The following is a 20,432-nucleotide window of genomic DNA, read 5'->3' as shown; positions in this document are numbered from 1 at the left end:
CTCTGCCCGTCCGAGTCAGATTGATGTCCAGCTTCCCAGATGATGCAGGAGACACTGGCGACTTCAAATTTCCCCTTGGGACAAAGCTTCTCAATGCTCTACCAAGAGCACTGCGCGAGTGACATACATCAGGCCAGGGCTATGCAAACCTCGCAACAAATTCTCAGCCTTGCGACAAGTGATAGGAGCCCACCCTGCCTGAGATACGAGCAACCCCAAACGGTTCTCCCCAGACAGTTGTTGGGGATCAATACCTCCCTCCTTTTGGATGCGAAGAATCCTATACCATCCATGAGGCCGAACAAGTCGACATAGTCTAACCCAGTAGTGCTCCTTTCCGTACCAGGAGCCGTGATATAGGTCGTTTGTTTCTTCGATACGTCTTCAAACTGGTATCTCGAGGCCCGACAAAAAGGCATATTAGAGTTACGACGCATGATTTCGGCGGTGGTTGACAATATCCCCTCGTGAGCAATCACAAACCCAACTCCCTTTTGTCTAGTCATTTACAGATCAAAATCCGACACCGTATGCTCAGCATTCAAAGCGTGGACCGATTGTATACACTTTCGAATCCGCCGACTGTGCTCGTTTCCCACCGGTTCCCTTGTTCCCATCACTTTCGCGTCCTCACCAGATTGGAAAAGCCTAAAAGTCCTTGAATGCGTCTTCCCACTCCTCCCGCAATTCATCCGTGTACCTCCCTCTTCCGCCCTCGCTCTCTTCACCTTCGACAGGGTCGGGATATTCATCGAAGTTGCCCGCATCCCCGGCCCATTCCACCCTGGGTATAATAGGCCCCCGCCTCTTCCGATAATATATCTCGTCCCAATCAACGCCGTCAAAGAAATAGTGTTGCATCACTCTCTTGCTCCCTCCGGCAATGTGCCCGAGTCGCTGCGTGGGATCGGTCTTGCACAGCGCAAGAATGAAATCTCGTGCAGCCCGCGGCACGTGAAGGCTATGACGGTGTCCATGTTGGGACGGGTGCGCAGTAGGGAAGCGAATGTGACCAGCAACAATCTGCTCATAGATGCGCATTGGGTTTTGGTCCCAAAAAGGTGGTTGACCGATCAGCATTTCGTAGACCAAAATCCCCAGCGCCCACCAGTCGACTGCGGTTCCATGACCGGTATTTCGTATGACCTCAGGGGCTAGATATTCAGGTGTGCCGCAGAGAGTATATGTGACACCCGCTCCGTTAGCCTGGGGCTCGGGATGCTCGGTGCCCAGCTTCTCAAGAGTGGCGCTCTGGCCATTGTCGCCATGCTGTTCTGGACTCGGTGGGAGGTACTTGGCGAAACCGAAGTCAACCAGTTTGAGGTGGCCATCAACGTCGAGGAGGATATTTTCGGGCTTGAGATCTCGATATGCAACAAATTGCACCTCATGGAGGTAGGCCAATATCAAGGTGATTTCAGCCGCGTAGAACTGGACCGTCGAAAAGGGAAAGCGACGTGCCCGTCTGAGATACGAGAATATCTCGCCGCCAGGGGTATAGTCCAGCAGCATGTACAGTGAGGTGTCGTCCGAGAATGACGCAATTAGGGTGGTAATGAATGGGTGTCCAGCGACGGCAGCGAGCACATCTCGCTCGTTTCGGACGTGCTCAACCTGTTTCAACTTGATGACATCCACCTTTTTCAAAACCTTGAGCGCAAACACCTTGTCCCTGTCCTCCGGGTGAGGACTTGCGAACCGGCACAGCCAGACTCGAGCAAAGGTACCTGCGGCGCGATCTTGTCAGCAACATTCTCTCTTCGCACGAACTCCCGCCGAAAAGGGTTGGATTACCGGTTCCAAGTGTCCGCATCAACTCGAAGTCGGAGACTTTGAGGGTGCGGGATGACTGTCCAAGCTTCTTCTCTTCTGGGGGCTTAGAGACCTCCTCCGGAGACATGACCTCCCCCTCTTCCTTGGGCCGGGCTGGATCTCCATGTTTCTGGCTCTGGTCCTTATCGTACTGACGACTGGGATGTGGGTGGGAGGCGCTTCGGGTGTTTTGAGGGTTGCTGGTTCGTAGGTACTGTCTATGGCCCTGAGCTGAGGCCGCTCGCTGCGGCGGCGGCTGTTGCTGCGGCGTCTGAAGCGTCGCTGTGCTCATCGGTACAGCCAATGCGCATCTTTTTCTTTTCCAAATGGCCTAGGGAGCGTCAAGGCTGAGGGTCATCTCGAAGCGGCCGATCAAAACGCAATGCGATATGCGACTAAAGAGGGGCGTTACCAACGTCGGACGCTCAAGGCGACGTCAGCGGTGAGGCAGTGCTGGAGTTGGTTTCTTCGCTGAAAGACAGGTGTGAGAGAGGGAGGAGGATTGCAGCAGATCCCGCAATGAAGCGAAGCAGAGAGGAAGCGTAGGGGTTTCGACAGGGCGCAGGCACAGCCCCAGAAGTAACAGTAAAAAAACTGAGGAGAGCAGCGCAGCGGAGACGGAATGATAGAAGAAAGGCTTCACCACCAGTCTTTGCTGCTGAGCGACCCTCCCCTCTTTTCCCCCCCAGCCCCAGCGGTTTGTTGGATCCCTGATTCCTGATTCCCTCACCTGCTCAGGGCTAGCACGCATCTGTCGCAGTGGAGATCTCGTAACGAGAAAGCCAGCCTGGTGGGCATGACGACAGGCGGGTGGATGCGGAGGATTTTGAGTGGCTGACAGATGAAACCAGACCAGACACCAAACCGAGAAGAAGAATGCGAGGCAAAAAGAAACGAGAGCGAGACCCAAAGAGAGCTGTGGCATTCGCTTGATAGGCACAGTTGGCCTCTGAGCCCTATTCCGAATCCCATTTCTCTCAGCTGCGATCTCTGTCCCGGGCAGGCCGATCCTGAAGATCAAATTGGTGCAACCGTGATGCTTCAGCTGTCCAACTGCCTAGCTACGTAGGAGGTTCCTACCAACCCCCTCGACCGCCCTGCCTCCCCCCGGAACTCTCGGCGGTCACGGTACATATCGTGGACATAGGGTTAAAGAGGTGGACACGCTGGCACACTCAATCGGGAAACCGACACGGCCTTGTTCAGACAGCCACACCCCGGCGCCTTTGAAGTCGAGGCCATGACTAGGACTTGGAAGAAAATCGATACATGGCAGGGGGTTACACAATCCCTATTCGTTCTCTTTAGAGGGTATTATATCGCTTCTTAGCTGAACCATTTGCGGCCTGTGTTCCAATAAGTCCTCCAACTGGTCTATCCCCAAGTCTATGTGCATGACGCTCAAATCGTCGATTAACTCCATTCTCCCTCCCCTAGTGTTGCGTATTGTGCCAGTACCCTTTTTTGGTCGTCCCAAGCGAGAGCGCCGCTATGGCCACGTTCGGACGACGCTGCCAAAAAGAAAAACCCAAGACCCGAACAAGTGCTTTTGATGTTCAAGGACACAGATGACTTGATTGCGTTTCAGTCACCCTTCATGCGCTCATTCTCAGGCTTCCAAGACCCTAGAGATTGTTAGTAGCTGGTTCAGTCGCACCCTGCCAAAGGTTCGGGGACCACATACCGTCAAAATCATGTCTCACGAAGGCCATTGGATGCTCAGGTCCTTCCGAGCCCATCTGACCCACGCCTGGACTGAAACTCGTGATGGGCAGCACCACGACATCGCCAATCTTCTTGTGTTCGGTGATGGCAAAGAAGTCGGGATATGATACATTCGTTTTTCGGGTGCTGAAATCAAAGTATTCTTGGTTGTTGAAGTAGGAAAACAGCGCGTCCGTCCACACCCCCGGTCCTGTGTACTCCATGATGCTCTTGGCTGGTTCTTTACCCCTTCGCAGTTGCCCAGCCTTTTTCATGGCCAATGTGTCTTCGGTAATAGTGGCAACAATATCTCTTAAGACTGGGTGGCCCGGCTTTGCCTGGATCGTCCATTGACAGAACTGAATTCTCCTTGCATACCACTCGTTCCAATCTGGTCTGTCCGGATCGGCCTCGATTCCCACCACCAAGCCAACGGTAGACTTATCCAGGGTTTGCGGCAACCACTCCGTGGCGGACTGGAGGGCTTGTGTATCGATGTCGCTGTAAATCCCTCCACGTGCAAGCAGAATCAGGTAGCGGAAGAAATCGGCCCGAATCACAGGGAGAGGCATGGCTTCGTAGGCTTGAATAATTTCAGGCATGGAGGCATACAAATAGTTGATGAGGTGTAATGCGGCGTCGTCTGTCACCACTTCATGGACAAACCCAGAGTGTAAATGTGACCAGGATGCTTCAAAAGGTCTTAATCTCTCCTCAAAGTTCCCTGAATCCGGTCCATATTTCCATGTCTGCCATATGTACGCAGGGAATTTGGCCTCGATGTCGTAGGGGAAATGGTATCGTAATCTTTCTCGCAGAGGTTTGCCTGCCACATCTTGGACTGCTTGCTGAGTCTCTTGGACGACTTTTGGAGACTTGGGAGGAGGGTAGGGTCTCGAGGGCTGTCCACCTTCAGCCGCACCTTCGACCAAAGGAATGCTTGGTGAGAGAGATGCGTGCCGCAGTAGAAAAAATAGAGTCAGCAGGACGAATGCCGCCAGAGTTGCGCGTCTCCATGAGTGAGAGATGGCCATGACGAACCCACGTGTCTGGAATCGTTCCTGACTCGGGGTAGCTGCAGGTGGAGGAGTCGGGATGTCTGGGGTGTCACTTCAAGCCCGTTTCACGCCCAGTCGAAGATCGATGGCATAGGGACTCGGGGGTTCTGTGGAGCTGTGGACAGAGGAGTGCGACTGCTGGGTACGAGGCCCAGTCGCCGTCTTCAGAGGCCGCCAGGACACTGATTGAGAAAGATTATAAGTGTGAGTGGAAATCCATTATCATGACTCCAGCATGTCTTTTGTCCCTCGCGCTGCACGGTCCTGCCGCAGCGACGGTTATGAGAATCCTGAGGGTGGAATCGAGAAGTGACGAGGGTGTCTCAGCCAGAACGTATGCAAAGGGCGTGGTCCAACTGGGCTGTCAATCGGGTTCCGGTCAAGGGAATGAGCTCGCTAGGAGGGAGGCGGCGGAAATGGTAGAGGGATAGACAGCGGTTGGCAGAAGGAGTTGCAGGGAAAGGACATGCAATGTGCGGAAAATCTGTAAGTACATGGAAATGGTATACGTACTGCAGGTGGCACGACAAAAGTGATTGCGCATGCATGGTGGTTTCAGAAACCTTGACGGGACCCTCAGGAGGTGGTCGACGCACATGGCCCCGGGGCATTCATGGGCGCCAGCTACCCACAGCGCCTACTAAACGACCTTAGTTGCGCTGGTTAAGCTTTTGGGGCGTCCACGATTGCGCATTCATGGGGGCCTTGGCTGCGCGTCCACGCCTAGAAGTCCAACGCAGCGGCTACTGGTCCCTGTAACTACGGGTTCCTACTTAAGCCTCGTTAGGTACGTGGCTGCCCAGGTAGGTAGGTATCCCGGGGCGCCTCATTGGCCTTTGGCCTTGACGACGCATCCTGATGTCCACCCACCAGCCAATGCAGGATGCTGAGTACCTATCTACGACGGACGTCGCGACGAGTTGACAGGACAGCTGTGTAACGCTTGGTTCATTTCGAACATGCCTGGTCGGTGCCCATCCATCCTCAGAAATGCAACTGTTCGCAATACGCTCTATCTTTGGTTCTGCCCTAGGTGACTCTACCCGACACCATCTCTTTGATGCTCCTGCATCTTACCCACACATACCTACCTACCTCGACCATGTTGCTATCAACTCGAGTCTACCCCCGTTTCTCAGGAGGAAAAGGACAGAGAGGCACAAAGTGAATGATATTGGGCTCAATACGCCGTACAAAGAGCCGCTGTCATGGATAGAACATCTGACACCCAAAGCCATGTATGTGTTCTTTTCCTTGAACCCTCCCAAAGTAGAAACAACAAATCATCCGGATTCTTTCCCATCCTTTCCCATTTACTCTCTCTCTCTTTCTCTGTATCCAAAGGAGCCGCCCGTGAACCACCCTGGTGATGCCCAACCGCCCCGAGCCTTTCTGTCGTGCTTTACCATGCGCAATGTACCCAGCCCTGACCCCGAAGGATGAACCAGGAATGGAAGTGCAACAGTGTTATGCTATCATTGTCGATGCTTGTTCTTCTCCATGACCTTTTCGAGAATTTCCAATCTCTCCTTTGTGACTTTGATGGCGTCCTCCATTTCTCTTTGGCTGAACTTTTCTTCCTTGATTCTGGCCTCCACATCCTGTCCCGCCGAGGACCTGCTCCTCTTTTGCCTTTGCTTCTGTGTCAGCCTCTGTTTCGCAGTATCGCGGTTTTCATCTTTGTTTGGTCGGCCGAAACTGGTGGCAGACTTTTCACGCAGCGAAATAGTGTCAATGCTGGCGCGAGACTCCAGCCAGTCCCAGAACTCGTTTTCCTCCCTCGACCAGAGAGAGTCGTACGCCGCCAGTCGCTCCGTATGCGATTTGTATGGGCTGAGCTGAGTTGTTCCAGCCGGGCCACGCACCCACATCAACATAACCATGATGAAAAGGATTGCAACCACAACCTCCATTTTCATGACTGGTCTCAACATGTCGATGACGGGTAACAACGGGCGTAAAGGCTCGAAAATTCCCCAATTCACTGCTTGTTTCTTCTCTTCTTCGATCTTTTCCTCTTTGCTCTTCTTCTCCCCTTTGCGCTTCTTCTTGGTCAATTTCGACCCTTTGCTGGCATTCGTCGTCCCTCTAGGGCGGCCGCTAACCGCACCTTTAAGGACCTTAACCAGGCTATCGCCGTACTGCTGCTGGCCTTCATTCGCGCCCTTCTCAATAGGTCCTTTCAGCCAGGACTTGGCCGTCCATTCAACCGTGCAGTTCATTTGGAATCTCGTCGCGTTGCCAGGAGCCCACGAGAGACAGTAGCGAGTTTTGGTGCTGAACGCGCTGCCACTTGGTACATCAGGAGTCTGCGTAGTGCATGTAATGCTCACCGATTTTTCAAGGTCGAAGAAATCCAAATTCTCGGTCGTGATGCATTTGGTTTGTTTCGGGCCAATACTTCCCCCGAGCGGCTTGATATATGAGTACTGCCTGCTTTTGATGTCGTGGTTCAACCCCTTCTTGTCGTCCTCGAAAACAATGTCCGTACATTTGCATTCATCGCCCAAGAATTTTCGCACAAAGAAGCCTGACTCGGGGCCGTACAACAGAGAATATATCTTTCCCAGTGGAGCCGGAATGACTTCGTCCTTCATGATCTTGTCGTAATGTGTAGCACTGTCCGAGCATTCGGTGGGAGCGTGACTCGCCGGACCCGGGAAGTCATTTGCTGCCTCCGGCAATCCAGCTTGAGCAGCAAGTGGTTGTGGAACAGTGGCTGCTGTTCCGGCAAGGATGCTGGCCGTCTGTGCAACAGCACTTGCGTTCATACCGGACGGTTTCCTAGACACCGATTTACCATCCACGAGCTCGCTACCGGCGTTGCTCGCACTGCTTTCTAGAAGACTTGGAGCGCTATCCTCGTCTCCTTCCGAACCAGATTCCTCGGTCGAGCTACCATCACTCGGCTGAGCACTGGCTCCATTCTCTACCACAGAGGCTCCCGTAGCCTCTTCTGCGGCTAATTGCTTGCCATTCATGCTCTTTTGGAAGCTTGCCGGATGGCTGACGCGCCAAATCCCAATCAAGAGATCGTAAGTCTGTTCCCGATAGATTAAGCTTCGAAAGGTATGGCGAGCATGTAATGTCTGGATGGCGATGGCGTTGGGAAACACGACAGCCGTGTTCTCTCGCTCTATACTGACGACCTCCTCGAACGAAATCACCACCGTCGTCACCCACCCAAGAATGTTGCTGAAGAAGCATATGTGACCTTCAGAAATATAGATCCTCCCAGCGAGTAAGATCTCCTTTTGCAGGGCACAGCTGTAGTCTTCGATCAGATAGTCGTCTTCAGGAACACTCCGAAACTGTTGGTGGAAGTTTCGATTGCGTTGCTTCGGAGCCATTGTGAATCCCGTTAATCGAGGCCCTTTGGCTGGGTTGGCCAATGTCGCGGTACTCGCGCCTATAATGGCACCGATTGCGGATTGACCAGTAGCTGTGGACGATCCACGAGATCTTCGTTTTCCAATTCTGCTGCGAACACTCCCTGTTCGTTTGATCGAGCCCAATTCAGCTTCGAAAACACTGCCATTGGGAGGCGTCCTTTCGCCACTGGTTGCCGCCGCAATCGCTTGTGCATGCCTCATGCTATTACCAACGGGATCAGGTATTTCGGCCACAGGAGTTGTCGTATTTGACGGTTTCTCATACGCAGCCGAAACAGCCCGTTTCGCCAGAGCGTCTTCCACTTTAGCAGCAACCTCCTCCTTTTCCGCCGTGACATCTCTCCTGGAATCTGTCATATCAGGCCTAGTAGAGGAGGCGTTCTTATCCTCGGCATTCAGACCCAGATCTTCAAAGTTCAAGTCTCCCGAGCCCAGTGTCTCCACTGCCAACTGCTTGCGTGGCACTTCCTTCTCAAGGGCTTCATCTTCTTCCTCTTCCTTGATGGGTTCCTCGATAGGTTTCTGTTTGGTAGTGACGTCTGAGGCGTTAGTACCGGAGCGATTTCGGCTCTGCCCCGTCAGGTTCGTGATGGTCGACGCGGCATTCTGTGCCGCGGAGACCCAAGATGAGAATATACCTCCCGACGGCGTTCTCTTCTCCTCCGAAGTGGGCGTCAGAGGGGCTGTGACCGAAGTGGAGAGCTTGCTGGGCTGATGGGTGATGGAAGAAGTTGAACGGATCCTCCGGTGCGATATCATGTTTCCAGAGGGACTCACCACAATATTCGAGCCTTGTGATGCGGTCTTGGGTTCTGGCTTGTCCGTACTTGGAGACGCCGTCGTTGCGTCAAAACGAGTGTCAGTAGGTGTAGGAGGAGTAACGGTTGTAAGCGGAGTGCTAATAAGGGCGGCAGGAGGCGTCAGAGGCCGGAGAGCACTTTCGAGGTTTGGCATTGAATTGGTCTGGGGAATATTTGGCGCTGGATGAACCCTTACCGTGGGTTCAGGCGGTTTTGGCTCTCCACTAACTTTCGAATCTGTCGTAAGGCTTTCATTGCTGGTGATTCCAACAACCGGCTCGATTTCCTTCCGCTCGGGGCTGGCTCTAGGACTCCTGCTTGGCTTACCGAAGACATCCCTAAACCTCCTTCCTGGTGATTTGCCTCGAAGCCTGCCTATACTGTCACGACGAGATTCTGGTTTCAGGGTATCTGCTCGGTCAATCAACCCAGCGGGAGAGGACAAGGCTAGAGGAGAGTCCGGCAGAGTTGCAGTCTTGGGCGAGGGAGAATGGTCATCCCCTATAGGCTCGATGAGGGTCGGGATGCTGCTCATCGATAGCTCTTTGGTGGGGCTCTGTAGTAGTTCACCATCGCTGCGTGTGGTCGTTGTAGATATTAAAGGCGAGGACATGGACGCGAAGCCGGTGTGAGAGTCGCGCGTGACCAGAGGAGGCGTTTCGACCTCTGAGTCGTCTGTAAGGAGACTGGTATCGCCATCACCACCCTGGCTGCTCCCTCTCCTGCTCAACGGTGCTGGAAGAGACTTCACACTCAACCCAGTACCAGTTCTTCCTCTTGCCAAGTCTTCGACCGCAGCCTTCAATTCCAGTTCGCGCTGCTTCCTCCTCTGTCGCTTACTGTGGCCCGGTAGCAGTTTGCGCACTCCACTACTGCCAGACTTGCTGCTCCCATCTTGACTGATAGAGCGAGCACTTTGTCTTGTGGGGGATTTGTCCAGTGTGGTGGAATCAAGGGAGTCGGTGCGCAAATCTTTTATGATCTCGTCCCCCACGAGTTCAGACGAACGGCGCCTGTTGGAGAGAACTTTCTTGAGACCCTTCAGCTGGGGAGAGGGTTCGGGCATCGTAGGGGCGACATGGGGAGAGGATTGGGCAGACACTGCGGCCATTCAAGGCACGTCCAAGGCTGAGTCGAATCCAATTGTCGTGCTGCGACGTGGCCAATGTTTAGGAGCAACGGGAGACGACTCCGCGTGATGTCACACGGACAATGGTAACGAACGGCATGTGGATCCAAACACAAAAGGAGGGGGGAACACCCAGATGCTATCGCATAAAAAATGGCTATCAAATATCTCACAGAATAGAGGAAAGAGTGCGGTGGCCCGTAGAAGAAAGGTATGTAGAGGAGGTGATGCCGGGTTGAAAGCGGTCACCATTAGTCGTTAGACGAGATGCTTGGAGTTTTTTGGTTGTTGGCCGCACTTAGGTACGCGTAGACTGTGAGTTCAGGCTGCCACCTTCGGGCTTCGGTACGGGAACGGGCCAGTGTGATTAGCTGACTGTGAGTGGAAGTTTGCGAGCTTGGGGGGTATTCAAGCCCCATTTGTGCGCGGTGCAAGAAGCTCGAATGGCTTGCGCAAACCGGAAGGGCACCTATGAATGCGGCAGGCGATGGCCAGCAGTAGCCCAAGTGCCGAGGGAGATTTACTCCGCGCATTTAGGCGGCCCCCTCAAGCGTTCCAATCGAGGACGCCGAGGCGCATCAGCTTGGGCTAGCTTAACCCAGTGACCTCAGCTGCCCGCAGCGCCTAGGTGGCTTAAGGGCACGAATTCGCCGAACCCAGCGATCGAAGGCCGCCGCAGGCAGCCGCTTTCAGTTGGTGCGGGCGCCTTTCGGCTCCCGTGTTATGGGCTAGTGAGGCTAGTGACCTCAGGGCTCCAGGGAAGGGCACAGTGGATTAGGTGGTCGATGGGTGATCCCACATCGTCCAGTAGGTTCTCAGTATCTCGTCCCTGGGAATGCATACGGGGAGCCTCAGTCCCCACCAAAGATCTCCTCCTAGCCCGCGTCCCTGCAGCCTTGTGACTTGCGATTTGATTTGTGGCATGACTTGCTTCCACAAAGGTCCAACTACCTGCAAGTAACCTCGAGTCAAGAGAATGCCGCTTACGCCTCACCATCCTAGGGTTGTCGATGCATTGCAGACAGCAGCCCGACAGCCTTTGCAATCTTGTCGATAGTTGAACTAAGAATAGATGGAGACTGCACCACTGACTCTCGTAAGCACCATGTCGGAGATTGAGGAACAACGACGCACATTCTAATGCTCTCTACCCAGGCTCATACCCATGCCCGAAATGCTGCGCTCGAGTCGCGTCGTCACAATCCTGTTGCCGCCAGTGAGGAGCATGATTTAGCCGCAGCCGAATTCGCAGCTGCGGCTCAAGAGACTTCAGACTCGGAAGCACTGCGCGTGCTGAATCTGTTGGAACAACATCACAAGAAGCTGGGTCAACTATTGAGGGCAGCTCATGAAAAACCGCCAGCAAAAGAGGCTCCTAACCAACCATCAGCTGGTGATAGCGAGAATGCGCTGCCCGCCGCAGAGCGACAGAAGCAAGAATCTCAGAGACCTCCGTCGCCAGAGGCCGCCGCACACCCCCCAAGGCTTCCTAGAGGCTTGAGGTCGAGCACTCGCGAACTGTCTTCTTCGATTGCGAGCAATCTGGCTTCGGCAAGAGGGATACCCAGCAACCGACAAAAGCGACCTACCCCGATTTCACCGCTGGTCTCGAATCAACATGCCGATGGACATAATGCTCAGGATGAGACAAGGGGCAAGTCTGCCCTCAGAGCACATGCAGATTCCAGTGATGCTCTGGTGTCCATGTCCCGCCAGACAAGTTCACGTCCGTCATGGACTCCCCCGATATCTCCTCCTCCTCCAAAGTCAGATGCGATGGAACAGCCAGAAGCCCAAAGCTCGGATGCACCGTTCCAACAATTCTACACAACGTTTGAGAGTCTCGTGTCGAAACTCAGTGCACCGTTGGCATTTGCGGGACTACCTCTGACAGTCGCTGCAGCATCCAAGCCACCACCCGCTCCCTCTCAAATTCCTCCTAAAGCCCCGAAAGCTGTGTCCCGCCCAACACCAGCAGCACCATTAGTCGATTACTCACAGCTCATCTCCCGGGCAGCCCTACGTGCGGTTTCGGGCACCGGCAATAACCCGTCCAACCCATCGGAGTCATTTTACGTCGTCCCTACCACCGGAGGCACGATTTCCTATGCCGAAATCATGTCCCGTGCTGAGCGAGAAGAGGCTCGTGCTGGTCTTCGTGCACATGGTCACCGCCGCCAGCCTTCCAATCTCTCAAATATCTCCGAGGACGATTTCGTCGATGCACAAAGTACGATACTTCCAGCGCCGGGCAACGCACCTCTAAGCCGCTTTGCCAGAGCCCGTGGAGTTGCTGATGAGATTAAAGTGAACGGCAAAACGATGGAAGAACTCGCGTTAGAGAATCAAGCACTCAAACACCTCTCTGACACGCTTTCCAGGAGATTGCACGTCTTTGAAATGTCCGCCCAGACTTCCTCTGCAGCACTGGCCCAGAGCATCCGCTCCCTCCACAATCGCTCGCCCATGCTCTCACCCGAGAATTCGCGTGGCAAGACCATTAGTGGGAAAATGGGACTGGACAGTGGTGGGATGGTTGGCATCGGTAACAGTGGCGGAGGGGGAAATCGTGACACAACGCAACGCAGAATAGCAGAATTGGAAGAAATTCTTCGCAAGAGTGATGCCAGGGCAAGGAAACGGGAAGAAGAGAATGTCAAGTTGAAAGAGACCATCACCAAGTATCGAGAGAAATGGGACAGTCTGAAGGCAGGAGCCAAAGCGAGAAGGGCACGCGAAAGGGCTGGCAAGCCAGGCAACGACGACAAGCCCGGCACTGGCGAGGAGACCACTACGGAAGGAGGCGAAGACGAATCCGCCGCGGGTGGCTGAGACCCAAGCGAAGCAGAAGAGGTTCCAGCTGCAAAGTCAGCATGGTTGTGGTCAAGATCGCTGAGCTGAAGAAACAAAACCAGCACAGTAATGGTGACGCAAGATGCGAGTCCACGGACAAAACTTGCAACGTGCAGTGCTGGGCAGTGCTGGGCAGTGCTACGCCGTGGTCTGATATGAACATATACAAATTTGTACAGAGGGATCCGATACTCCTCGACACGATATATGCTAAATGAGATAATGCCACGATGAACGAACACACCAAATGGAATGCGGGACTCGACATTGTCCGACAGGCTTTCATCCCTCGGCTTCCGAGTCACACCAATTACTTGAGATCAGACTGGCTTTCGTGACCAAAACCATCGTATATGTACTTGAAAGTAAATCTCAATATTGACTCGACATGCTCCGTACGAAAGATGGGGTATTATATACTAGCATTACTCTACAATAAGACGATTCCTTTCCCCATCATGAAGCTGTTCTTACCTCTCCGTTGCACTACCCCTGGTGTCATCGCCATCATCATCTGCAGGCTCGGTTCGAAGTCCCGGTCCAGTTTTCCCTTTACCGTGACCCTCATTCTGCTTCCGACCGGAAGAGTGACGACTCATCATCCCGCTCAAGGTCTCGCTCAACGCCCGTAGTCTTGTTTTCCGCTTGCCAATATCGCTGTCTCCCTCCAAAGCCAGGTCCGCCTCGACTCCATCACCTCCTTGAGCCCCTGCCGGCCTCGCCTCGTGCGTCTGTGCACGGCTTAGATCCTGAGCGCTGTCAGCGCTTCGGTTTTGCCAGTGCATGTTCAATGCTGCTAGCGGATCGAAGCCGTCAGTGTCTTCGGTTACAGCAACGGTTCGTCGTCGGTCGTCAATGGAGTGCCGCTCAGAACGGGATCGGCGAAGCGCAGCGCGTACGGAGCGGGGCGACCCTTCGCCTTTCAGCAGTGAATCTGCCACCAGGGCGCTGAGCGAGTTTGAAAGAGGGGGCAAAAGGGGCCCTGGGACGGGAATAAGGCGCGAAATACTTCCCCTAGAACCGCGAGCGAGAAAACTAGGGGCGGGAGAGTTGTCGTCTGGTGTAGGTCTAGTGGAGCGGTCTGGGCTGGGTGGTCGAGGAGACGCTGATGGTTTCGAAGGTGTTTCTGGCTCTGCAGGGGACGAAGCGGAGCGTTGAAGGGGTCTTGATGTGGCAGGGGTGTAGAAGGGTGTGGCATGCTCACGTGCCCCACTAACTTCAGGCGTTAGAGGTGGCAGTGAAGAGTCGATCTGCTCGGCGAAAGAGAGCCAGGGATTGGAAACAAGGTCGTCAGAAGGTTCAGCAGGCGTAACAGAGATTGAGGGCAGAACTGAGGACGCATCTGATGATCGTCGCGGCGTGCGTGGCGTAGCAGTTGCAGCTTGGATTTGATCCGAATTAGAGACCACCGGATATCCGTCCGTCTGTGCGGGCGTCGGCTTTGGTGCATCACGCCTCAATGGCGTCCGCTCATCCACCTCGTCTGCCTCCTCATCGAGAAGCTGTATCGTCTCCTCCTCATCTCTAGCTGTTTCTCCAGCTTCACCTATCTCGTGACGTTGGCTCGTGATGAGGTATACGCCAAAGAAGGTCAAAAGGCATCCAATGACAAATTTAATGGCCTTGTCCAATGTAGTATGTTCAAAATCTCGGTACAGCACCGCCGAGCCAATAATGACGGAAAGAGTGAAGAGTACAAATTGTGTCGGTATAACCTGCGTCGAATCGTAGTTCTGCAAAGCACGATTCAGATATCGAATCTGCATGAGCGCTGAGGCAACAAGGACAACCACAAGGAAGTAGAAGATGGCAAAAGTAAACGCCTTGTAAAGGGACACCGACAAAAGCGACGAGACGCCTTTGGTGGAGAGCGCAGTGTAGCCTCCACACAACGCCACTAGACCAAGGTCGACAAGGATGGTCTTACGGCCATATCGTGGCTCTGCATACATCAGAGCCCCAATGAGCACCACGGTGATGATGACGTAGAGGAGGAATTCCCATCTCTTTATGGTCTTCCATAGTTCACCGGGTCCAAATTTGGCCTCACTGCTTCTGGCGGATAGCACGACGGTGACAGCGCCAGCAATTGCAACCAAGACTCCGTATAGATCGCGTCGACGGAACCGTTCCTTGAGCATGAGTGGGGCAATTAAACAATTTGAGATCAAGGCGACAACACCCAAAGGACTGACAATGGACGCGGGAGCGAAGCCATAGGCAAGAAAGTTCCCCGCCTCGCCAATGATCATCAGCACAAGACCGAACCACCAGTATGGCGACCTGAGATAGGACGCTCTCTCAACGTCGTTGGTTGCGTCTTTCTCTCGGCGATGGTCATGCTGAGCGGGTCCCAGAGATGGCTGCAGAGTCTCCTGAGAGGAACGTTGCGCTGATTCACTTGGTTCTTCCTCTACACTTCTTTTATGATTGGGTATCTCGAGGTTTTTCCTTCTTCGCTCCTCTGCGATCTCTTCTTGTTCTTCGTCAGCAATCCCGGGCCGATGTCCAGAAGCAGTGTGTCCATTCGCGAAGGATTTTCGGCATTCGGAGTACTCGCGGTCTATGAGGATGTGCGCATATCTCTGGGTGTTCAGAGCAAAGGAGATGAGGAGATTTCCCACAATTGCCGTAACAATGCCGATGAAGGACGACCACTTTTCATAGCCGGCGCCGGGTTGCGACCCATTTTCAGGGGTAAAGAGATACAGTGTCGTTGTCGGGTAGGCATTGACCGTGGAAGAAGTAATGGGTATGTGCATTGGGAAAGGGAGTGTGCGTCGGGTCAACCAAGTCGATTATCTGCAGGACGAGTCTGGGAACGGCCGGAAAAATGGCGCAGATCCTGTCGGAAGTCGAGGTAGCCAACAGGCAGATTGAGGAGCGAGGGCGCTTCATCTAAGGACATCAGCGTGTCCATATGAATGATACAAGGTGTGCCATTATGGAAAAAGTCAGAGCCATCACGGGCTCAGTGCTTGGAAACAAGGAAGATGGAGAAAAAGGCCTTTGGAGTAGTCGTGGTACGGGCGCAGCGGGTGGGTATAGTCGTATGCAAGGTGTACGTCGTTGTGCAGCAAGAAGGGGACTTGGCGGCACAAGTACGGAGGAGTAGTCAGATGATAGTGCAAAATCTCACATAAAATCCATTGGGACTTGCCGCTTTTAAGCTTCAATTGCGCTTAACTCGACTTCTTCAACAGCACGCTCATTGCTTCCATTCATGTCAAAGTCATGCATGCCTAGGTATCTATCGAGTCTCTGCCAGCAACCCTAGCAGAAATGAATGATGCTACTGCCGTTGTTGAGATTGACAGCTATATGCTTGGTGTGTCGATATCGGTCTTGAGCACGGCTCCAATAGCGACTGCGTTCCAGCGGCCATCCAGTCTTTGTCGGCAGTAGGAGAGGAAGCCACGAGAACTTCGCCGTTCTGGTAGTTCCTGGAAAACTCTGGGGCTGGTGCAGGGAAGTATTTCGTCTCTTTTTGAAGAGGAAGAATGTGATTTCGATCGTGGCGAGGATTAAGGGCAAGCCAGCGCCAAATGTGACGCCAATGGCCAACTTGTCAGTTTCATCCAGCCCCGGGGAGGCGGCTGAGGCGGTCACTAGGGTTTTCGGGGACTCAGACAAGGAGGTGATTGAAGAAATGGAGGGTGAGGAAGTAGTGCTGGACGTGGTAGGTGGTTGTGACGTGGATCCCGTGGACGTCGTGGTCAGTACATCATCTTGCAGATAGATGACAACGTCAGCCGTATCGAAGGGGTCCAATATCAGTTAAGAGGAAGGATTGGCGTCGGCAGGATTGTCAAGGTAGGAGTAAGTGCCGACTATCCATGAAATTCCTTGCGGATCGAACGCGCTGAATGAGGCTCTAATTCCATGAGATTTGGGCCTACGTACTCACAGATGAAGGCTTACACTGTACGCCCTCACTTTGTGGTTAGTCTCCGTTGGAATCACCAACACTCGATACAGTTTACATTCTCGATTCGAGTCGCGAAGTGTTGGCACCATCCTGGTGGATTTGAATCAATTCTAGCACCGACCGAACTGCTCGCACCGGCATTTTTTCAGAGGGATACAGTGCACGGCTGCTTGTCCAAATATAACATGCCAGAGGTACTCGAAGACACGTCCACTTATATCATCATCTAGTGGCGTATCAAGCAGCCACTGACGGTAATGCTCGTAATCCGCCTTGCTGCGCTTCAGAGCCTGCGTTTTCGATATCGCAAATTGTGAACAACAGGGCTGGGCGATAACTTTGGGTATGTCCGTATAATTCCCCCCGAACATGTATGGCCATGCTTCCCTCATAGCGTGCTCCGCAGTGCGGCGATCGTCTTGTCGGTCAACTTGTATTTCCGCTGGACAACCCGGATCAGGAACGCAGCGCATATTAGCATAACCATTATCTTCGAGGTATTTCAGCCTCAAAGACCTGATAGAATTGATTTGGTTGTGATTCTGACTATCCGTATGCCATGCTGCAGGCCAGCCTTGCAGATGGGGGTGGACGAAGACCATGTACGCGGGAAGAACATCATAGTGGTCGATGATGAAAGTAAGATAAGCCATAGCCTCTCTGCCTTTATTAAGTGGTGGATGGAGCACTCCTTCCCGTGGGTCGTCCATATAGTAGATGGCTTGTTTCCAACTGAGGAAGCATTCTCGTCAGCATCCATGCAGCCATCTAGACGATACTACGTAACATACTCTTGAAGATTGTCAAAGACCCAATCGACATCTTCGCCGCGGACCTTTGCCAGAATCACCGCTTTGTCTTCTGCCTTGGGACCCGAGTAGATCCATCCTTTGGAATTGCTGGGCTTATTGGACGTGCTGGACTTGTCGGACCTTTGGCCGAATTGAAATATAAGGGAACCGTCGACCCTCCACCCGCAGAGCGACCTTAAGGCGACTATAACCAAGATCGTAACCACAGATAAAAGGCGAGAATGTGGCTTCGAAATCAACATCGGGAGATGAAAGCTGAGCTCAGCGGTTGCTTCGTGACTGCAGTGAACACGGAAGATATCGTACTGCCGAGGATGAGTAAGGAAAGTTGAGAAGGCAGACAATTGGCGTCCAGCACGCGGCAAGTAAAGACAACGTTGTTTTCTGCGGCTGGATAGTTGACTCGCGAATCCGCCGATCTTTTTTGTATTCTGGAACATATTGCTGCAAGGGCCCACAGGTTATGTCAAACCTCCGACAGTGCTCAAGAGATTAACATAGAGAAAATGTTGGCCTTTAGGCAACAGAACTAGGCTCTCGTTTACGATCACCAGTTGGAATGGTCGTATAGAACAATCTCTGCCCCGCCTGGAAAGGCAACAAAATCGTCCTACCAAGTAGGTCTAATAATAGTCATCCTACTCAACAAAGTCGGTTATTTCGCACTGAACCCGTTGGCAGCTGGGAAATACCTCCACAAACGTCAGGATCGCACTTCCAGAGTACATGCTATCAACTTTGCCAGACCGATTAGAGATGATCTCAGCGCTTGTTTGCGATTTGAGCGGCGTGGATAGCGCCCACTAGCCTTGTGCCTATTGTGCACACGACTGACCAATAACCTGGGGAGCCTGCTCCTCTGGGGGCACTAGGCACCCACTAACGGCTCTTGCTCCCCAAAACAGTAAGGGAAATTACCAAATTTGGTTGCACGACTAGTCATGCTAATCTACCTATCCATCAACAAGACTCAAGAGTCGCTCTTATGAACAACTTGTGATTTTACATTGAAAATTGCTGCGTCATGGCATCTGATGGATAAATCTAGCGTTCTCGTTGTGTGCTTTCTCAGGGTCGAGGTAGAAAGCGCAATCAGAAAGACACAAAGGTAGATAGTGACTGACGCGAGATCGTCGACGTTGAAAAGATATTCGTCGATGCCAATATTGGAAATTGCTCCCATGGTCGAGAAGCCTCCGTCGGCATGTACTCGCCAACTGCATTTTTTTCGTCTTCGATCTTCCGAGGCATATCCGAGGGGTTGTGCCAGCTAACCCGTGACTTCACTTCAATCAGGCCCAATTTGCATAACTTCCAAGCAATCTGCAGCTTGATGTCGTATAGGTGAGTATGTTTCGATCTCATCAGGGACAAAATTCGCCAGGTAGCGGGGTCGTTCTGGCAAAGGCCAGGAAGGCCGGAACTCACGGTGCTAGCGTATATGCTATGCTTGGAAAGCACAATAAGACGTTGCCGGTAGACATGAGACTTTGCGAATGTTGCCATGAGGAAATATTTAGAGCACTGGCGTCTAGGAGCAAGCTGTTCTGCGTCAAGTTGCGCAACCTGAGACAGGGAGGACACGTATGAACATACTTGTGCCCCTTTCAGGACCGGCGCAGCCAAGCTTCGCCCGGCAGGCCACATAACTGAACAATGCAAGGAGTGCCCGTCCTACACATGCATGCCTGTTTCACCCTGTTTGTTGTAGCGTACCGAGGTGCGGGTACACTGCGTCTGGGACCAGTGTCCTTCGACTCCTCGTCATAACAACATGCTTCGCGGCGCGAGGTGATATTCAGCATTGCCGATGGAAGATATGTCCAGATTATATTCCAGGAGCTTATTACGAACGGCGATCGTAGCTGGGGTTATCATTGCGATCTTCCTATTATATGAACTACTGCCCTCTTCAACAGATGCCCCTCTCACTGTCAAAAGTAGCTTCGACTGGTCCACGTACATTTACCGACATCCGCTAAAATCCATCACTCCTCTTCCGACAGGAAAGCCCCACTCGTTTCCTCCCGTCCAATACAAATTTCGGCGAGAGTCAATACCCGCAGCTGTACAGCGAAGATCACGCCAGCAATCGATACTGAAAGCATTCAACAAATGTTGGCAGAGCTACAAAGCTCATGCCTGGCTGCAAGATGAACTACGGCCAATCTCTGCAAAGAGTAAGAATACCCTTGGTGGATGGGCAGCCACACTAGTCGACTCTCTAGACACTCTCTGGATAATGGGTCTCAAGGAAGAGTTCTATGAAGCCGTCGAGGCGGCTGCAGGTATTGACTGGGCGAGAACGCCAGACACCTCATGCAACATGTTCGAGACCAATATCAGACATTTGGGCGGCTTACTGGCAGCGTTTGACCTGAGTCAGGAGCCAGCTCTATTGGCAAAGGCTGTTGAGCTCGGGGACATGCTCTACGCCGGGTTCGATACTCCAAACCATGTATCTCCTTTCTGGCTTGATTTTGAGAAGGCCAAAACTGGTCAACTATCTGCAGATGACCACCAAAGCTCGGCTGCGGTAGGCTCGTTCGCACTTGAGTTCACTCGGCTTTCTCAGATTACTGGAGATCACAAATACTACGATGCCATCACGCGGGTGACCCTTATGTTTATCGAGCATCAAGCGACAACTCAATTACCGGGTATGTGGCCAACATTCGTGAATGCTCGCGACCAGACCTTCGTCGAGAATACCTTCACTTTGGGAGCCCTAGCAGATTCCCTCTACGACTACTTGCCCAAGATGCATTACCTCCTGGGTGGCCTAGAGCCAGCATATGAGAAAGCTTATAGAGACTCTATGACCGCTGCGATCGAGCACCTTCTGTTTAGACCGATGCTCCCAAACAATACAGACATCCTAGTTGCCGGCTCCGCAACCGTCGTGGCTGGGAAGCCTACCCTCAAACCAGAAGGTCAGCACTTG

The 20,432-nt window shown here is 52.9% G+C and overlaps 6 protein-coding genes across 6 annotated transcripts; 1 reads left to right on the top strand and 5 right to left on the bottom strand.

Moving 5' to 3' along the window:
• Window positions 1–20: 20 nt before the first annotated feature.
• Window positions 21–2,482, bottom strand: PV07_06601 (uncharacterized protein). The gene is made up of 2 exons (XM_016393592.1): window positions 1,795–2,482; window positions 21–1,727 (listed from the first exon to the last, which is right to left on the bottom strand). Exons 1-2 carry the CDS (start codon window positions 2,102–2,104, stop codon window positions 649–651), a joined length of 1,389 nt encoding a protein of 462 aa, XP_016247011.1. The 5' UTR covers window positions 2,105–2,482; the 3' UTR covers window positions 21–648.
• Window positions 2,483–3,009: 527 nt separating this feature from the next.
• PV07_06600 (uncharacterized protein) lies at window positions 3,010–5,113 on the bottom strand. Its single transcript, XM_016393591.1, has 2 exons — window positions 3,497–5,113; window positions 3,010–3,437 (listed from the first exon to the last, which is right to left on the bottom strand). The coding sequence occupies exons 1-2, from the start codon at window positions 4,548–4,550 to the stop codon at window positions 3,397–3,399; spliced, it is 1,095 nt and encodes a 364-aa protein (XP_016247010.1). The 5' UTR covers window positions 4,551–5,113; the 3' UTR covers window positions 3,010–3,396.
• A 433-nt stretch (window positions 5,114–5,546) lies between these two features.
• On the bottom strand, window positions 5,547–10,308 carry PV07_06599 (uncharacterized protein). The gene has a single exon (XM_016393590.1). It carries the CDS (start codon window positions 9,875–9,877, stop codon window positions 6,050–6,052), a length of 3,828 nt encoding a protein of 1,275 aa, XP_016247009.1. The 5' UTR covers window positions 9,878–10,308; the 3' UTR covers window positions 5,547–6,049.
• Window positions 10,309–10,821: 513 nt separating this feature from the next.
• On the top strand, window positions 10,822–13,198 carry PV07_06598 (uncharacterized protein). Its single transcript, XM_016393589.1, has 2 exons — window positions 10,822–10,991; window positions 11,051–13,198. Exons 1-2 carry the CDS (start codon window positions 10,968–10,970, stop codon window positions 12,725–12,727), a joined length of 1,701 nt encoding a protein of 566 aa, XP_016247008.1. The 5' UTR covers window positions 10,822–10,967; the 3' UTR covers window positions 12,728–13,198.
• On the bottom strand, window positions 13,087–15,785 carry PV07_06597 (uncharacterized protein). Its single transcript, XM_016393588.1, has one exon. It carries the CDS (start codon window positions 15,508–15,510, stop codon window positions 13,219–13,221), a length of 2,292 nt encoding a protein of 763 aa, XP_016247007.1. The 5' UTR covers window positions 15,511–15,785; the 3' UTR covers window positions 13,087–13,218.
• Window positions 15,786–15,913: 128 nt separating this feature from the next.
• PV07_06596 (uncharacterized protein) lies at window positions 15,914–17,730 on the bottom strand (the record flags this gene model as incomplete). Its single annotated transcript, XM_016393587.1, has 4 exons — window positions 15,914–15,998; window positions 16,102–16,207; window positions 17,161–17,408; window positions 17,468–17,730. The coding sequence occupies 4 exons, from the start codon at window positions 17,728–17,730 to the stop codon at window positions 15,914–15,916; spliced, it is 702 nt and encodes a 233-aa protein (XP_016247006.1).
• Between the last annotated feature and the right edge of the window lie 2,702 nt (window positions 17,731–20,432).

This window comes from Cladophialophora immunda, assembly GCF_000835495.1.
Source record: "Cladophialophora immunda strain CBS 83496 unplaced genomic scaffold supercont1.4, whole genome shotgun sequence".
NCBI classification, from domain to species: domain Eukaryota; kingdom Fungi; phylum Ascomycota; class Eurotiomycetes; order Chaetothyriales; family Herpotrichiellaceae; genus Cladophialophora; species Cladophialophora immunda.
The sequence above is the reverse complement of the archived record's forward strand: the minus strand, read 5'-3'. Positions and strand labels throughout refer to the sequence as shown.